General features: G+C 40.9%; 1 protein-coding gene across 2 annotated transcripts; it reads right to left on the reverse strand.

Annotated features, from left to right (window-relative positions):
- Positions 1-7,938: 7,938 nt before the first annotated feature.
- SDHAF4 (succinate dehydrogenase complex assembly factor 4) lies at positions 7,939-18,680 on the reverse strand. 2 transcript variants are annotated; one of them, XM_014870245.2, is made up of 3 exons: positions 18,528-18,680; positions 16,063-16,215; positions 7,939-11,755 (listed from the first exon to the last, which is right to left on the reverse strand). In XM_014870245.2, exons 1-3 carry the CDS (start codon positions 18,565-18,567, stop codon positions 11,646-11,648), a joined length of 303 nt encoding a protein of 100 aa, XP_014725731.1. In that variant the 5' UTR covers positions 18,568-18,680; the 3' UTR covers positions 7,939-11,645. The 2 variants fall into 2 exon arrangements, with proteins under 2 accessions (XP_014725731.1, XP_088018342.1); XM_088162216.1 differs by lacking the exon at positions 18,528-18,680 and adding an exon at positions 18,373-18,493.
- Between the last annotated feature and the right edge of the window lie 572 nt (positions 18,681-19,252).

The following is a 19,252-nucleotide window of genomic DNA, read 5'->3' on the forward strand; positions in this document are numbered from 1 at the left end:
TAGACACTATGAAAAAAATACTGTTATTACAAAAGCAAATAATTTGATAGTAAATTTAAATGATGAAGAAATGGGATTTCTCCTCCTTCAAATAAACTGACCTTAATGTTAATGAAACCTTTACAAAATATCTCCTGGAAGGGTAAAAAATGAGAAAACCGATTGAGTATTACAGAAAAGAATGAGTTTAAAGTGGACAAAAGAGCCTAAGGTGATGGCACTGACAACATTGCTCCTTCTGAGTTTTATTCTGGTCACACACAGATGTACTTGCTCTGGGCAAGGCGTGTAAGAACTGACGAAGTGTGCACATGCTGTAGGCAGTCCGAATGTGACAAATATGGCTTAATGTGTTAAAATCTAGGGGTTAGCTGATTTTTTCAAGAGGTCACTTGCCCAAGGACAGTATGTGTTTGTTTTCACCTCAGTCTAACCAAGAGATGCAGCTGCTTGGTCTCCTCCCACGTTTCATCCTCTGTGGCCTTCAGAGGAGCCCAGTTATGTACCTTTTTCTGACATTAGCCCCTATGCTGTATGAAATAGCCTGCAGGTGTTGACTGGCAGGGAGTTTGAGAAGCAGACTCCTTTCACAAACAGACTGACCTTCACCTGGCTGAAGAGTGTTATCTCAAATTTTGTTTAGATGTCTCTAGTTGAGCAAATTGTTGATGTTAGGTGTGCCGGGATGCTTGTATTCATCAATGATTGTCTTCAGGTATTTCAGCTTGTATTGTCTTGTATGTACAATGAAAACAATACTTTCTTCTTACTGTGAGGGTTTAGGTGAATATTTATCCGAAATTCTCCTGGTACATATTTCATCTTTGAGGGACATGTTGATGTAACACAGTGTGTCAGCAGCCTGGAGAGCAGAGTGGGACTTCAGCTCTTTGTCATTGCTCTGGTGCTTTCTCAGGCTACATACAGTGTCCACAGTTCTCTGCCTTAAAAAGTATCTCAGATTAGCATCCAAGAGTATTAATATCTGTGTACTTTGGAGAGGTAATGTATCCAAATATATAATATTTGAGTTGATTCTTACTCAAGAAATAAGGGGTATGCACACAAGAATATTTCTAAAGAATTTTTTAATTACTACTGTCTCTGCAGACCCTAATTCCTTCCTCTGTGCAGTAGCTGGCATTCCCCACCACCAGCCAACTATAGCAAATACATATACAAACTTCATTGAAATCTTGTTTTTCTCATTCTTAAAGACACTTCAGCCACGACTGATGTGGTTTAGTTCATATGACACAGCTTCTGAGCACTGCTGACCACAAACTGAGAGAATGTTGATTACCAAGTATTAGGCTCCATGTATTTTCAAAATGCTTCCCATTGTTTACTGATGATGTCAAGAAAATATTCTGTGCCAGTTCTGCGACCATTGCAGAACAGCAATAAAAGTAGAAGAGCAAATGCCATGAGGTCCAGAAGCTGCACAAGCCTCAGCTAGATGAGAAGAGTAAGAATTATGGGCTATAGTTGGCCAGGAATTGGTTTTTAATGACAGAGATACAGCAAATTGTGCATACCTGAGGAGATACCAAGAATGACACAGTCCTCCATCCTCTTGTTTTGGCACATGCAATTAGAAGGCAGGATACAGATCACAGAAACTAGATACTGATCATATTAGAATTTCAGGTGAAAATAAGAAAATGAAATTGAATAGGCAAAGGCAAGGATTCACTTCTGAGTGTAAATTTTGAAAACAGAACTAAGCAAAAGGCTGATATATTCAGAGAGATTTCTCCACTGAGAAATACAACTGCATTTGGCATCAATTCAAGTTTTCTTCTCCCACTACTCTTAAGAGTATAATGATGTCATTATCACAAATGAGATATACCCAACATGCCTTCTGTGGTTTCAACTGAATATTTGCAATGAGGAAAAAAAAAATCTTTATTCACACTGGATTCAGTCTCACATACATTAAAATCACTAGAAATGTACAGCTGTTCAAGTCTCTACTATCTTAAATTTACCCTCTAAATTACTTTAAAAAATTATTTTTATCTTTTTATTGACTCTCTTTTCCCAGTTAGGAAACACTACAGGTCCTCTTGACTGCATTACAGTTAATGCTGCATTAATCACAGCATTAAAACAACCATAGAAAGTGTTTCAAAGGAGCAACTGATCAGATGATCCTTAAATCATTTCCAAAGTTAATCTATACCTATTGTCTCTAGACAATTTATTTTGTGTACAAGAAGTAGAACTGCTTCATAACAGGGTCTGAAAGATAATTGTATTGAAAAACCACATACACTTAAGTTAAACTGTCAGACCATGGTAAGAGATAACAGAAGATTGAAACAAAGAACTGTCCCACTGATGTTCCACAATGTCTATTATGAGAGGACTTCTACCAAAGCACTTGGTGATACCTTTGTCAGATGAACAATGCTGGCTTAGTTCGATTTTGGCCATAGTTCCAGTGGACACAATCAGTTCTTTTACAGTTCGGTGTATTCCTCTCTATTAGGCACAAAAATAAGCATTTGCTTAACAACTTTTCAGAAGTGGAGAAGAGACATCAGTATTTGCCTTTTAAACCAGTCTTGATCTGCCTGTAACTTTTTCAGTTTTCAAAATTCTACAGAATATTTATAAACTCAGAAGAAACACTATTAGCTGTACTTTTACTACATAAGACACTTTATTATAATTGTAATGTATGAAGTTTTTTGAGGCATTGTGAAATGGTTTCATAAAGTGCCAACCTCCCACACAGGGATGAAATTGGCAAATTATTCTGTATTAAGGGTGTGTGTATACATATATATAAATGTGTGAATTAGAATATGCAAATGTATGTAGATATTCATGTTCAAGAAACAGTTACAATTTACATTTTCAGGTCTGCGTGGGAGGCAGTTTCCTTCCATGGAGAGCAACAACACACATCTATTGACCAGAGAGGAGAAGCCATGACAAGTACTAAGCAGGAAATGCTGAGGGTCCAGACTGCTGCCTGTATGGTGTCTGACAGGACAACGGGGGCTTAGCAGCCTGCAGAGCCCATCTGCCCTGAGAGGACAAAGCTGGGATGCTGTTAAGCAAGACTCTGGGTTAGCCTGCATCTATATAGGGCAGCAGGAAAGCAGGATCACCCACACACTCTGCAGCTGCTTTGGTTTGCCCAGCCTGTAGCCAAGGAAATTAGGGAAAAGAGCTGAAAGTACTGGGAGTGAGGAGATAGGAAAGGATGAATTTGTGATTGGATGCAGTGTAGAGGGTGTGTGAGAGTGCTCTGTGACAGCTACATGCTGGGTCACACTGTCCATGCCTTACTGTCCACAGCAAACTCAGCTGACTGCCTTCCCACAGATCTTGCTCTTCCTGTGTGCCATCAGGGAAGCACTGCAGTGTGTTCTGCTGCTCATGGACTAAGGAAAAAGCCCTGCATGCCAATCAGTGTCAACAACTTACCAAGGCATCCGAAGTCAGTCTCCAGCACACGGAACCCCTACCAGAATCTACAGTAAAACCAGGTCTCTTGTCCTTGAGTTTAGAAAAGCAGCATATTCATGCTAAAACTGCTTCTGATGAGGCAACTTCCTTGGAGACAGCCTAACTTTTAAAAAACAAAACTAAAAATGGGCAAGACACAGGCTTAAGGAAATCTTTGTTGTGTGTCCAGAACAGTACAACATCCAGACCACTCCTGAAGTTTTATAAATATATGTCTGGCTGTTGAAATACTGCAAGTAGAAAGGGTTCTGCGGACTACAAAGTGAAATTTGGGCTGCTATTCCCAAATCAGGGTGGATGAGAATTTCCTTCAGATGAGGCAGCTCAAAATAGTAAAAGGATTTCTTGCCGAATTTCTGATCCCCACCTTACAATATCTCTCCCAGCAATCACGAGATGATGAAGCAGCTTCATAATAGTTCATAAAAGTTTTCACCTAAAGGCCAGAAGGAATTGTTCTTTCTTTTGCTCAGAAATAACAAACCAACACCATGTTTCCTAGTGCCACTATGGTCTAAACTATTGCCAGCACCATCATAAACCCTGCCCTGCCATTAGTCTAGTTTCAACACAATCTGAAAAGACATAACCATTTCTTTGTTACCATAAACTGAAAGAAAAAACACACTCACTTCTGTGGCAGGAAAAAAAATATTGGAATCATGTCAAAACAGAGATGAAAGAACACAAAAAAAGAGCTAAGAACTGAAATTTCTATTATGGAATAAATAAACGAGTAAGTTTTCCAGTTTCTGCTGATGACCAGACATGAAAGGTATGCAGCAGCACTGCAGGTCAGGGACATTCTTCTTAGCAAGGGACAAATATTTGCCTACCTCCACAAGATGCCAAGTAAAGGGTTCAAAACATTTTGGGCTAAAGGAGGTACATGAAGAGGGACCTGTTAATGGACATGCTGAGGGGGTTCCTTGGTCAGCTGGGGTTTTCTGAAATGCAGGAATCCCAGCCAGACCAGCACTGCAGGACTTGCTGCAACAAGGAAAAGACTAGCATAAAAGATCAGTTAGATGTTACAGTGACCTTGACATACAAGAATGGAAGGAAAGACTCCAGAAACAGAGACCAGGGCCCTCCCCTCCCCAATACAGCACACTACTGGGCACCTCATTCTCCAGCCATCCTTATTTCAATAATATGGCAAAATGAAAATACTTATTATTTCCTTGCATACCTGTGCTGTTTTGCTTTCTGACTTCCTTCAAAGCACCACAGTAGCTGCACAAATCATGCACTGAGCATTTTGGTTTTTTCCCTCACACAGGGTTTGTGGAGCTCAGCAGGCCTCTGTGATATGCCCAGTATTATCCACAGTGCTTTACAAACAGTTTTATAAGGAAGGACCATCTGGTGGTCAACTGTCCAAATGCACATCTGCTGCCTCCTGAACCTGTTCAGTGTCATTCTGCCTCTCCCTGACAGCTGCTCTCCCATCAGAGGTCTTCCTGAGCGAGAGGATGAGAGGATGCAGCACATCTCCTGAAACAGTGGCAGGTACAGACACCTTTTTGAGATTTCTGTTCTTAAGGAGGAATAAATCCCAGTCTATCTTCAAAATGGAGATGACAATAGGACCAGAAGGTAACCACCTGGTTCTCTGAGCCCTTCTATTCAAATCTCTCTGCCATTTCAAAGATAGTTTTGATGCCTGCAGTCATTCATAGGTGAGCCTACAATGTACCTGCCAGTCAGATGTGTACTACTTTAGCATGGTATTTCTCTGTGCAAACTAAGACTTGAAACCATAAAAGCTTGTTTTGGGACTGTCCTGATATACCAGAATGTCCCAACTGGACAGAATGAACCACAGCCATGTGCTCTAAAAAAAGCCAAATAACATAACCTGACAGCTAACTGACCTTCACCAAGGAGACTTTGAAATGAGTTGGGGTTTATGTTTAAAACTTTCAGGGATACTGATGCTACTTCTTAGAGGCATCTCCTTCTCCTTTGCATCTTTGACTTCCCACAAAAGCTAGATTTTGACAGAATACTGAAATTAAATTTGAAATTTGAGTCAAATGAAACTGGGAAGTTCCAGTTATCTTTCTTGAATATAGATAAGATCTCCACATACAAAAATCCCCCATCCTATCAAGATTTCCTTCAAAGAAAGAAACTAAGGATACAACCTATCAAAATAACACTTAAAGGATGGAAAAAAGTGAAATAATATGCAAATTAATAATAAGAGAGCCGTAGCTGTCATCATCAGGCTGAAAAAACAAAGCAGGGAGAATGAAACTATATGCCTACCAGACCAAACAGCTACTGCTGTTCTGTCTCAAGAAAATCATCTGGGAAAAATCTGTGTAAAGATCACACATACATACTGCAGAACTTATAAGTGAAGCCCTGGGGTAAAATGTAAACTAAAAGCAGGATACTCCCTGAGCTAAGCAACACTTGCTTGTCTGTCTTTTAAGATATGGTGAAATTTTCCCCAGCTTTCAAATGGTAGCTGGAAACACACCATCTTTTGTTCTTTATTCTCTCACAAGGAAGTCACACATACTAAAGGTTTGCTGAGCAAATATGTGACTTTTTGCTAGTCTGCCAGTTTTATTTTGATGTTAGCTCTCTCTCAGCAGTACGTCAGATAAGACTGCTTAGTTAGGCTGACGCACTTCACCCTTATTAGCGACAAAAATCCCAACTAATTTCTAGATTTGAGATACTTGTTGTCACCTGAGTTTATTCTGTGTAATCCTCCTGTCTGTATCATGCTGTACGTATTTGCTTGGGAAGTGGATAGGCAGAAGGAATTTAAAGAACTAGCTACAGCCTTTCCCCTCTCATTTTAAAACAATGTAACTCCCTTTTACAAGGTGTCTAAGAGCTGGCCCTGGACATCCCCTTCCCTGCCACCAGTGTTTGGGAAGGCTGCAGGCAGCAAAAGCCCTGCAGGTCCTGTCGCCTCACTGCAGCCCTCTCCTCCCAGGAAGTGAGTAATTCACACTCATGTTCAGGGACACCCTGGCTTCCCTTGTCACCACCAGGGTGCTAACACCTAATGCATCTCGATTAGGACAGCTGTTTAGGCAGCTTTTAAAGTCAGTGGGCAGGATGCCCTTAAAACACCTCCATTCACCATCTGTAATGACAAACTCTCCCCACACTGAGACAAGACTATCTTTTAGAGGCATCTCCCTGCACTACAACTAGGAGGGAAGCACAGATGGCTACAAAATCACTGGTTTAAAACAATCAATTAGGAGAGTGTAAGTTATAGTTCAGTATCTGGCTTCTAGAACGAATCTGACCACCACTGCATAGCTCACCTGACTTTTGTCAGGGGCTAACATTTGAGAATTACAGCTGTGTTTTGATGAGCCATGCATGTCAGCTTTAATATAAATTAATGTATTAATGTAAGGACCTTAGAGAGCTTTGAACACTCTCACCCTAAAAATGGCAACATTAAAATATGTGATTTTTTTACAGGCACAAGGCTGTAGCTGGGTGGGAGATTTAATGCCTGGAGAATGCACGTCAAAGACTTTCCTTCTGTAAGCTTTAATTGGCACTTCTGATGTTATTTGAGGGGAAAATTCATTCTTACAGCAAAAAAATGCAGAGATGCTGAGTATTTCTGAAGAAAATACATATGGTCAAAATCATTCAGCAGCTTGGTTTCCAAAGGATGGGAGGCCAATATCTGCACTGTCCCTGCACTTCAAAAGTCAATTACTCCAACCTATTCTGAAAAGGTGTCAAGGAGAGACATTAGGAGAATGAAGCTCTTGAAAGCTCTGTGGAAATCAGTGGCTGGGAAAGAGGTCCAAATAATTCCTCTCAGGGGGAAAAGACGGGCAGAAAGATGCTCCTTCTCTGGCCCAATGGAGATAATGTCAATCAACACAGGAACATGGAGAAAGATGCTTGATCTGCAGGGGATGTAAGACATTCATAGGAAACAGGACTTCGTTAGTTCCGCCTGTCAGAGCACTCATTTTAAATAGAACTCTTTTCTCAGGATTTGCTGTTTTGTAACTAAAATTCAATTTCTACTGGGATATTCTTTCTGCAACAAAAGTGTTTTAGAAGATTACACATGACTACCCCTAAAAACCAGCAGTTTTTGAGCTGGAAGAGGGAGCACAGCCATACCCACATTAAAATGTAGCCTGCACAGCTGATCTGATATGAAACACTGACCACCAGTTAAGAAAAGGTATTTTATACTGCATTTTACAAAAGCAAGAAAGTGACCACAAACGTGCATGGTTTTGATCTCCATCAGCACATGGAAACACATTTCAAACCCTTTCCTTATGCTCTGATATGCTTGATAATGTATTTTTGACTCATGAACAGTTATAAAAACCACAGAACTACTAAAACTGCTTCTCTTACAAATGAATACAGTTTTCCTCCTTTTTGTGACATTTCAGAACAAGACAGTGTGGTGCTTTTTCAATAAAAATACCAAACTAAGGGTCATTAAAAGGCATTTAATTTATCTGTCACTACAGACCACTGGAATTTGTCATCATTTATTGCTGTCAACTGAAAAAATTGTAGAGATTTATAACAACATTCCATGGTGCTTTACAAACATATGCTACCATCACAGGTAATTTTACAGTGATTCTATTATGTATCCTATGTTTCAACGTAATAAAATCAACACTGAAATACATACTTTCCAAACAAGGCAATATATAGCAAATCTTTTCTTTCACTGTAAATTGAAACTTCATGTATTTATGGTGCAATTCCTTCAAACAATAAAGGTTTCATAATTTTAATAATATACCAAATGCATCTATACCAAGTAGCAGAAACAAGTTTAAAAGAGAAAACCTACTGCAGAAACATAACATACAGATTTTTAGTAAAGAAAACGAAACACAGCAGCAAGCATCCTGCAGTAATGCAAGAATTTGCTTATACACACAGAACAGTTTTCCTTTTGCCTCCCAGAAAGTTAACAGAAAATCTTAGGATACCATCCTTGCTGCTCTTCACTGTTTATACTAACAAAAAGAGCTACAAAAATATTTGGTCAGTATTTATAACAAAACCATATCTATAGCTGATCTAATAGCTAATACCCCTAGCCATTTTCTTACCCTAATGCTAAGTTCCAGTGTATTTCTAATAGTAATTATCTGGGAAGAGTAGGAAGACAGCTCCAAAAAAGTGCTGAAGTGCTGCTTTCTAACTGCAGGCACTGCAAGAAAACAAAGAGAAATGATTGTTTATACCCTACAATATCATTGTATCATTTGCTACATTCAATCCCTCATCACTTTTGACAGGTACCACAAGCAATTTTGCAGCACCATAGGATTTTGTGCTTAACTGTTACTAGAGTCCAGGGCTCCTCTTTTTGGTAAATGCCAAATTGCCAGACAACATAAGAGGGCCCCCTGGCATTCACTCTTTGGCTCTTACACATTATCTTGCTTATATGTTCAGTTTCCTATGTCTTACTGACACATTCCATAAACAAGTTAAGCAAATACTTGGTTACTGGCACCAGCCTGTGACATGGCAGAAAAGGCTTGAAGTTGCTCAAGACTGAAGTGGTCTCTATTTCCCATGCACCAATTCCTTTTCAGCTATTTATAACATGGGCTAACAACAGCCTTTTTATTTTAGGAAAAATTTCTTCAACGAAAGGGCTGTCAAGCTTAAAACAGACTGCCCAGGGAAGTGATTGAGTCACCATTCCTGGAGGTATTTAGAAGAATATGTAGAAGTGGCACTTGGGAATATGATTTAGTGGCAGACTTGGCAGTGCTGGGTTAATGGTTGGACTTGATGATCTCAGAGGTCTATTTCAACTTCAATTATTCTGTGATTCCCTTTTTTGAAGGAAAGCAAAATCCCTGCCTTTATGAGACACTGTCTTATTGGTACAGATGCTAGTGCTCTCAGAATTATCTTCCAAATCCAGGTACTTCATGGATATTGGCAGGGAGTGTCTAGGACCTGCCTGAGCTCTGACAGGAAGGACTGCCTGCCTGTGGCTCTGACAGCAGCAGTCATCACCTGCATGAAAGAAGACAAACAGGGGCCTGGACATTACTTTGGTCAGCCCTTAAACACAGAGCTGAGCGAGACCAAAGATAAGCAACTGAAATGTAAGGAAAATGACGGAAAAGTGAGACTAGTTCCTCGTATGCTAAATCAAAACAGTGTAATTCTGCATCCAGGGAGGAATGCACCTGCAGTCAACACTGAGGAAAGCAATTAGATTTGAAAATCAGGAATGCCAAGAAGTGCAACTAGATAAACATTCACGGAGTGTGTGCTGGGAAGGGTAAAACCTGGTATGAGAAGATAATGAAGTAATGCAACAATCCTTGGAGAAGATTTAGAATTAAAAAATAAATAACTGCAGTATTTTACCACCTCTTCGCAAATTAAGATGTTAAGCCTATTAATAATGATGCAGAAAAGGCAGAAGTTTCCAATTAAAATTTCCACTTCCTATTTGAAAAGGTGGTGTATTGTGTGAGAAAGTATTTTCCAACACACCAGCAACTGAAAAGGCAAAACATTACTAGAAATAATTAACAAACAGCATATATTAAAGACAGCTGACCCAGCCTATCTTTAGGTAACTGAAAATGTCAAGAGATTTTGGAAAGATCTGTCACTCTACAGAAGAAAAATTAGAATGAATTGGATATAAATACAAAACAATTTTCCAATATCCAAGCCATGCTACAGAACTTAAAGGTTCAAAATTTAATTACCACTAATTAACACCTTTTATGAGAAACAGGTTTTTGTTAATCTCATTTCACTTGTCAGTGAGGTATTTGGTTGATAAACCTATAACTGAACAGGTTCAGTACTTTGTTTCAGTATTTCCTCATCACAAATATCCAAACTCACAACTAGAGCAAGACTAAGACTGTCTCTAACACACACACTGGATACACTGCCAGATTTCAACAAGGAGCTCCCCCACTGGCTGCCACTCAGGTGAGTTTTAGGGGAGGCTGCTCAGATTTTTGACAAGACCAACACACTTTAATGCTCTAGTTAAACCATGCAAAGGCAAGGGTGGGCAAAGCCCACACAGAGCCAGAGTAATGCAAAACCCACACTGTTCTCTGATTCTGTGACTAGAGAAGATCCATTTGTTCAGGCTATCAAAAAGAACTTGCACAGAAATAGAGCACACATTCACACATTTTGATAATGACAACTTACTCTCATTAGTAGATACCCACACACGTGTAAGATTTGCACTTTACTCTCTCTACTCTACTACAATACTTATGACTAGAGAAGCTCTTGAATGAAGAGCTGAGCTCAGTCTGACTGAAAGGTATTTAGTTTGATGCCAGATAACTTAGTTTTAAGACCTACAATATTAGATCATCTAAAGGAATTTGCCCCCTTTGACCATAAGGTTTCAGACAGTAATGATGCATTTTTTTTCCAAGCAGCATTTAGCCCATGTAGAAAAGGGCACCTCCACTTACAAAAGAAAAGAGAATGCAAACAGCATGAAGAAGACAGGTGATAAAGAACAGTGTTGCAGAATTGCAAATAGAGCACCTCCACACTACTTGCAATCAAGAGCTGACCATCTCCAAAATTAAGTCTCCATTTCCATTGTGCTACTTACAGTCCTCAGTCAAGACTGTCCCTTTCCTACAAAAAGGAAGAAACACCCAACCCACTGCAACGGGGACAGAGGGAAGGTCCTTGAGTAAAGGAGCTTTTAGCAGGGAACCACTGTGTGAAAACAGTAACCTACTGATCTTCTCAGAGCTGGTTCTACTCTTGATGAATGGTGTCCAGGTTTGTGAAATGCGAAGTTCTTTGAACACTTTTACAACATCACATAAATCTTTACATTGATGAAGAAATACAAGCCCTTATGCATCTCAATAAGCTCTTCACTACCAATTTCACACCACTAGACTTGCATTTATACTTGCACAGTGTAAACAGTACTAAAGATCAGGCAGACATTGAGCCACTAATAGCTCCATAATCTGAGCTGCAGCACTGTGTTTAATTACATTGCATTATTCAGAAAATCCATCACATGACAGAATGCGGTGGCATGACAGAAACGATAAGCTCCATGACAAATCCAGGTGAGATTTTTTCTGTACATTGTGTTTTTCAACCATAAATATTTTATTAGCAATACAGACATTTAAATATTAGAAATCTATACAACGTCCTTTTCTCTCCCAGTCTCCAAAACGTGTAGGTTCAGGGCCTCTAGGTCCACCCCTCTCTTTTGTAGTAGGATTGATTCCATCAGGGAATTCTAAAACAACAGGGAAAGTTCATTAAAATTTCTATAATGTTGACAAATATAAAGATGCTATCATTTATTATGTTCTCCTTTTAGTTTAATTTTCAAAGACAAAATCAATTCTTTTTTTTGTTCTGAAAGGCAACCTTGAGTTAAACATTTCCCAGAGTCCTACAAAATTAATTTCAGTTTTTATGACTGCAATATATATGATCATATTCACTTATGCAAATAAAGAAGCAACTAAATGTCCAGAGCCATTAAAGTACCACAGCTTCTCAAGTCAGAACTTGCATCATTCAGGTACTATGTACTTATATTCACTAAATCTAAAACCCCAGATTACTTGCTGTTTACGTCTCTAATTTTAAGCACTCTGTTTCAATTTTAGCTTGAATTGTAGTCAAGATTCTGTTAGTCTTGTATTTAAAACATCCAGGTTGGTTGGGTGCCTAACCTTGAACACTTCCAGGAATGGGGCACCCACAAGTTCCCTGGGCAGCCTGTTCTAATGCTTCACCACCCTCAGAGTAAAGAGTTTCTTCCTAACATCTAATCCAAACCTGCCTTATTTCAGTTTAGAACCATTTCCTCTTGTCCTGTCACTATCTGCTTGTAGGAAAACTCCTTCCCTGTATTTTATAAACCCCCTTAAGGTACTGAACTGCCTTTAGACATCAGAAGGCCACAATTAGATCTTCCCAAAGCCTTCTCTTCTTCAGGCTGAACAGCCCCAACTTTCTCAGCCTGTCCTGGCAGGAGAGATGCTCTAGCCCTATGATCATCTTTGTGTCCCTCCTCTGGACCCATTCAAACAGGTTCATGCCTTTTTTGTGCTGAAGACTCCACAGCTGGATGCAGCACTCCAGGTAGGGTCTCATGAGGAGGAGGGGGAGAATCACCTCCCTTGACCTGCTGTGCTGGCCACACTGCTTTTGATGCAGTCCAGGATTTGGTTTTCTGGGCTGCAATCACACACTGCTGGCTCATGTCCAGCTTTTCATCCAACTCTCTATCCTGCTGCAAAAGAGAAGCACACTGCCAGCTCATGTTACTTTCTTAAACACCACAGAGCTTTCTGTGCCTCACCCAACATTCTTACACTACTCAGTGCACCTTTACTCAGGGCCATCTCCTAAAAACAGTTAACTCAGGCCATCAAGCCACAAAGTACTTGTGGCACAGCACCATCCTAGGCTGAGTCTCATCTTGCACTAGACTGTGGGGTTCCCAGAAACTCACAGTACCCCACGTGCCCTGTGCCACACTGATTCTCCAGAGCTTCCCATATATACACCTAACTTGGGAGCCCCTCAGTCATATCCCTAACTAAGCCCAATTAGGCAGATGGGCAACACAAGTAATGAGGTGCAGAGTTGAAAACGAAATTCTGGACAGCAGACAAAAATAAAAGTGATGGAGGAAACTCATACAGCTACAGGCTATACAGGATGACATACTGGGATGTCTGCTTCATAACTGATGCAGACCAGAAAAAGAAACATCAGTATCTGCGCACCTCTGGAAGTTCCAGGGGTACAAATGGACCTGATATTATTTTGTACACGTCATCCCAATATCAAAGCATTGCTGATGGATGCAGATGGTCAAAATATTTCTCCATGATAGCTACAGAGCAGTGGGAACTCTAAATCCAGTTTCAACTCTTAGTTTTCTCGTAATAATACAACAGGCAGTTTGCAAACTATTGCTGGTGTTACACGTAAAAAATACAGGAGCAACTAAAGAGACCTTGAGTCTTGCTCCAAACCTGGACTACCCAAGCAAATAACAAAATATATTGATTATGCATGTTTTAAATGAAGCAGTGATGGCACTGATTTTCCTGCGAAAAAAAAAAAAAAGAATTAAACAGTTGCTTGTACAGTAACTCCAACTGTGAATTAGTTCTCAAGTGAGCCACAATCTGAAATTGCGTGGAGATGATTCTATAATACAAGAATAATGTAACAACACAATGACAAACTTGCGGAGAAATTTGTGAAAGAAGGAGAAGCAGAAGGAACTTTTCACCATGATGCAGCTTTCCCAACGGCTGTGGTGGCCTCAGGGTAATATGCCCTGGAGTTGGAGACCTTTTTTTAGCTCTGCTGCACAAAAATTGCCACTTTATCATGTATAAAAAGAGGGGACTTCTGTGGAAGAACATCTGAGGATTTTGGTTATGAAATTAGGGATTCTAAGGTGGAAGAATAAGATCAGTTTCTTAAATGAATGTAAGGAATTATTTGTCTTTATGCTGCTATCATTCAACTCTGGTGGCCTTATGGAATTAAATAAAGGACACATCCTCATGGACTGAACTATGCATGGCACTGGCTTGCCTGGATGTTGAATATGGAGCCTCTGACAGATGAGACAGCTAAACTACTTTTTAATTTTCTGGAGGTGAGTGGCAATGCTCTCGTGAGACAGTATCACATCCAGGTCTGGAAAATTACTTTATCCGAGTTTACCCAAGACTACATCCCAAGAATTGAAGAAATTACCAGCACTGCACAAAAGGGCATGTTAACGTGTTTGAGGGATTTCATGAAGTACAGTTTACAGACGAAGGAAACTGTGCTTCTAATGGGCACTCTGCTGCCTTCCTTTTGGAGACTATAGATCTGTATTTCCTTTCCCCGGGATATTAGTGCTTTCAGACCTGGCTTCCTGTTAACATGGTAAGGCAGAATATACTCTATAAAAAATGAGAAGAAAATATTTTAACTTGTTAACGCTTAATTCATGAAGATGTTGGACAGAAGAAATTTGTGTTGCATTTGCTGCAAATAGTTAAAAGTTATTCTTTGCATTGCCTCTTTGAAAGTTCTTGTATCATAAATATTTGTTTAAAAAAAAATAAAAGCCCTAAGCCCCACCCAGAGTACTGTGTTCAGTTGTGGAGTTCCCAACACAAAAAAGAGGTGGACCTTTTGGAACGAGTCCACAGAAGGCCATTAAGACAATCACAGGACTGGTGCATCTCTTCTATTAGGGCAGACTGAGAGAAGACTGAGAGAATTGAGGTTCGTCAGCCTGCAGAAGAGAAGGCTCTTGGGAGACCTTTTAGAAATCTTCCAGTACCTGAAGAGGGCCTGTAGAAAACCTGGAGAGGTACTTTTAACAAGGGCACATAGTGACAGGACAAGGGAGAAAGGCTGTAAAATAAAAGAGGGTAGGTTTAGATTAGTTATTAGGGAGAAATTCTTTACTGTGAGAATGGTGAGGCACTGGAACAAGTTGTTCAGAGAGGCTGTAGATGCCCTATCCCTGGAAATGGTCAAGGCCAGCTGTACTGGGCTTTGAGCAGCCTGTTCTAGTGGGAGGTATCCCTGTCCATGGCAGGAGTGCTGGAACTTGATGATCTTGAAGGGCCTTCCCAACCAAAACTACTCAATGATTCCATGATTTTTCAGTCATTTTGTCATCTGGATATTTACAGACCTCGAAGTAGATAAACGTGTTATTGCTACTGATGAACTGTAGCAGAACATCACACTGTGGTGAGTTATACAAAGCATGACTATGGCTTTTAGTTAAGTAAAGATGGCTAATTAAAAAGAAGAAAGAAAGAGATTCTGTCTTTCTCCCATTGACAAGAAACCACTTATCTTCCTTTTTAGTTTAGCAGTGATATATCTGTGCCTCAGTCTTCTCATGCAGGCCCACTGAGGTCACCAGAACATAACAAGTTTGTTAGGTCTGCTCAGGAAACTCAGTATCAATTGTTTCTTTTCAAAACACTGCCTGCAAGACTAAGAAATGCAGCTACAAATGAAGCCTACAAAATGCAGCATGAATCAGAAATGTTCTTTGGACTAAGAAATAAAACAGGACTTTTGAAAAATATAAACTAGCTGGTGCCCTGGTGAGTTTACTGGCACCATTTACAGCTGTACTATTACAGACCAATACCAGCTATATTTCTCTGAATCATGCAGTGCTTTGTGGTGGTGGAAGGCACCTTTGGCAAGCACTTGGCTCCAGCCCTGCTAAAGGCAGGGTTGGTACTAAACCAGGACATCCAGCCAAATTTGGTTATCTTCAAGAGCAGAGGAAGCACAGGTTCTCCCTGTGACTTGCTACAATGTTTGACCACATTTGTTCTGAAGTTTCTTCTCCCCTGGTGCACCACTTGCTGCAATTTGTGCCCACTGCCCTGCCTCTCTGGCTTTTTTTTTCAGAACCAGTAAGCTTAGAAAATTATTCTAAAGAGTGCTGAATGCCTGTCACCTTCTTAAACTGACATCAGCACAGCATCTTGCAGTCTTGCCTTTAAAACGCAGCTTCCAATTTTGTAAAACCTTACTTACTTTCCAAGGGTTCCTTCTCCATACTGGACTCTTCTGGTTCATCAAACCGACCTACTGGTAACTTTGGTTTCTTTAGTGGCTGCTTAGCAGGTTCAGATCTTCCTCCTGGCTTAGCGCTGGAGCTGCTCCGCAAGTGGCAAAGAAGTAATGACTCTATCAAACAAATGGACACGTGTAGCGTGAATGGGGAAGTTTAGCACACTAACACTGTAACTGTCCAGAGCACCTCTGAGAAAAACCTACTTCAGGGATGAGGGAGAGGAAGGCAGGGAAACAAACTCTAAACATGATTAAACATTCAATTCATGAGCACCTAAATCAGCACAGATAATTATTTTTGGCCCTAGAAACATATGTAGGCAAAATTGTGTTAGTTGTATAACTCAGGTCATATAAACAGTATATTTTAAACTGCTTGAACTTATCTTTGCTGTTACTTTCTTGTACTTTAGACTTAAACAGTAATTATGCTAGCATAGACCAGTACAGTCTGTTTTCTGGGAGAAATCCTAACCTCCTCCAAGAAACCTGCTGATTTCCATGTCTTGGCTCATTTCCAGCAGCTTTTTAGTCAGAAAAAGCTTCTGCTTTCCCAAAGGAAAGTTTAAAAAAATATAACCTTCCCTTAGTAACAGGTTTCCCAGAATGTCGGCACAGGATAGCTGGGTTTCCCTTAGGATGGTAATATAATTCAATTGGTAGTCAAAAGCAGGAAAAACTTTTGAGCATGTTTAAGTTCAATTATGTAACTGTATGCAAATGCTTTCATTAAAAGTATTAACCTTTTTTTTCTTTAAAGTCCCACTAACATTTTGGTTAAAAAAGCCAAATGTCCACAGTGAGCATAAACTACCCACTAAAAATATTTTGGCGGTAGACAGGTGCCTAAAGCAGTTCTGACATTTCTAAGAAGCAAGATTCAAACAGATATCTACCAGCTGGGTGCAAAGTACATGAAAGAACTATTATTCTACTTTCCTGAGGAGACTGAATCAGGAAACCTTCTCAAGCACTGTCAATCTGACTCACCCTAATATACACCAACTAACAACTCACTTGAATTCCCAGAATCAGCATATTCATTCATTTTAAAGTACCACATCTGTAATATCAAACCCTACAGCCACATAAACTGTATTATGTCTGCCAACTGCTGCCAATGCCTCAAAGGAGTATGTTTGTTTTGGTTTTTTTTGCTTTAAGTATGATGTAACAAACTATCTACAGTAAAGGATCTGATCTGTTCCAAACATTGGGTCTTTCTACTCCTGCCAAGCTTCTTGTTATTCTTCAGTAAGCTGGCAAAAAAGCTAGCTAGAAAATTAAATTATAACTGGTATTCTAGTCCAAATTCAAATAAAAACCAGATTAAGGTGCTAGTACGAAATTAATTATCTCGGTCACCAGAGAAGAGGAAAAATCCATTTCCCTTGATAGATTTACTTGACCAAAATACACTCTTCTTGACAGAGGTGAAAAAAGTTCAGCCTTAAATATCTCTGAAAAAGATGAGATGAACTATCAACATTACTAAACCACATTCTACAAACTGATCTTTGATTCCCTCCTCTTTTACACGGTGTCACAAAGTCATCTCATTTATTAATTAAATAACTGAACTTGAAGTTGAAAGTTGCTGCACTTCAGTATTCCACCTTTTGAAGCGGCCCACAGTCTCCTACCAAAGCCATCCATGCAGTGGGAGCGGGGCACACCTCGGGATGCTCAGGTGATAAGAGCCACATCTTGCCATGAACCTGACAGCCAACTAGAGCACAATAATTTTTTTAGCAGCTCTTCCATTAACATACAGCATACTGGTTTGTTTTAGAAGTATTTTATCAATAACATCACAGAACCTCAGTTTTTGACAGAGAGGGAAGCACCCAACAAACAGCCCAAGCTGAGGCCTGTGGGACAGGCTCTGTTATACAATCTGCGTTACTTCTCTATAAACAAACCACCTGAATTTCCTCAGGTGAAGGGCACGGACCAGTAACTTCCAGCTCCACAGCACGTTTCCTCCAGCTATTCTCCAAACATTAAACCACTGTTTAACATTTTACTGCCATTAAGAAGTATGAAGCAATAACAGGGCAAGAAAACCTTCGTAATAACAGATTTGCCCGAGAGCAGCAGGTTTGCAATACAGGGGGGAATATTAATGCCGAATTGGAGGCAGGGGGGGAGAGAGGGAGGGAAGGGGAGAGGAAAGGAGCAGGGAAACTGTAGGGACATGGAAGGTGTGAGGAAAGCTGTGAAATCCCACGGCCCCGGGGCTGAGCCGGCGGGGCGCGTCACACTCCTCACCCGCCGCCATCTTGGGCGCTCTCCAGCCCCCCCAGCCCCGAGCGGCGCCCGCCCCGTGCCCTCGCTCGTCAGTTCCTGCGGGAGGAAGGGCAGGGGAGCCGGGGAACCCCTCCGCGGCACGGCCCGGACCCTCTCGCCCTCCGCCCGCCTCTTACTCGCTGCCCCGGGCGCGCCGCGCAGCAGCCGCAGAGCCATGGCCGGGTCGGAGCCGTGCGGGGCGGCCGGCACCGCCGCGCAGGCGCCCAAGGCGGCGGATCCAGGCAGGGGGGGAGCGACCGCGGCCCGATCGGGGCTGCTGCAGCGGCCTCGCAGTGCCCCCGTGCTGCTCCCCGGCTCCGGTAAACAGGGGCGAGCGGCGCCTGGGGAGCCACGGTCCCGATGAAGGCAGCTACGGGCTCATAGAGGTGCTCGAGAAATATGCTGTAACTCTTCTCTCCACCCCATGGCAAACCGGGAGCAAAGACGTCTTCTTTCTTCGGTGCCGTGAAGAGTTTAGCGCTACAAGCCCCTCAATGTGTAGTGCAGGCTAGCTCGGGGTTTTTTTTGTTTGTTTGGTTTTTTTGTTGTTGTTGTTGTTTTTGTTGTTTGTTTGTTTTTGTTAAATAATAAAAGATAGTATATTGTTCAAATAATACACAAAGAGTGCCTAGGACATGAAGGAGCTTTGGCTAACACCACAGTGTTATGTAGACAGTGTTTGTGCTTTCAGACGGCATTGTTCCAGTCTCCGAGTTTAGCCGGTGAAGTTGCTTTTAAAGCTCCGTATAAACCTAGCCCTGGGATAAGTAACACCCGTGTTCATGGAGTGGTTAATTAGTTAATTAACTAATGTTTTGAATATGGCAACTTTTGCTTTTTGCCACTCTTTAAACTTCTCCAG

The sequence above is a fragment of the Sturnus vulgaris genome, chromosome 3, assembly GCF_052056855.1.
Source record: "Sturnus vulgaris isolate bStuVul1 chromosome 3, bStuVul1.hap1, whole genome shotgun sequence".
Classification (NCBI taxonomy): domain Eukaryota; kingdom Metazoa; phylum Chordata; class Aves; order Passeriformes; family Sturnidae; genus Sturnus; species Sturnus vulgaris.

What these genes read in the sequence shown, in the direction of transcription:
- SDHAF4 (XM_014870245.2), bottom strand. Translation starts at nt 18,567, where the DNA reads ATGGCTCTGCGGCTGCTGCGCGGCGCGCCCGGGGCAGCGA. An exon ending in CGGCGCGCCCGGGGCAGCGA is followed by an intron (nt 16,216 to 18,527) that starts GTAAGAGGCGGG and finishes TTTGTTTGATAG; the next exon opens with AGTCATTACTTCTTTGCCAC. An exon ending in GGAGAAGGAACCCTTGGAAA is followed by an intron (nt 11,756 to 16,062) that starts GTAAGTAAGGTT and finishes CTGTTGTTTTAG; the next exon opens with AATTCCCTGATGGAATCAAT.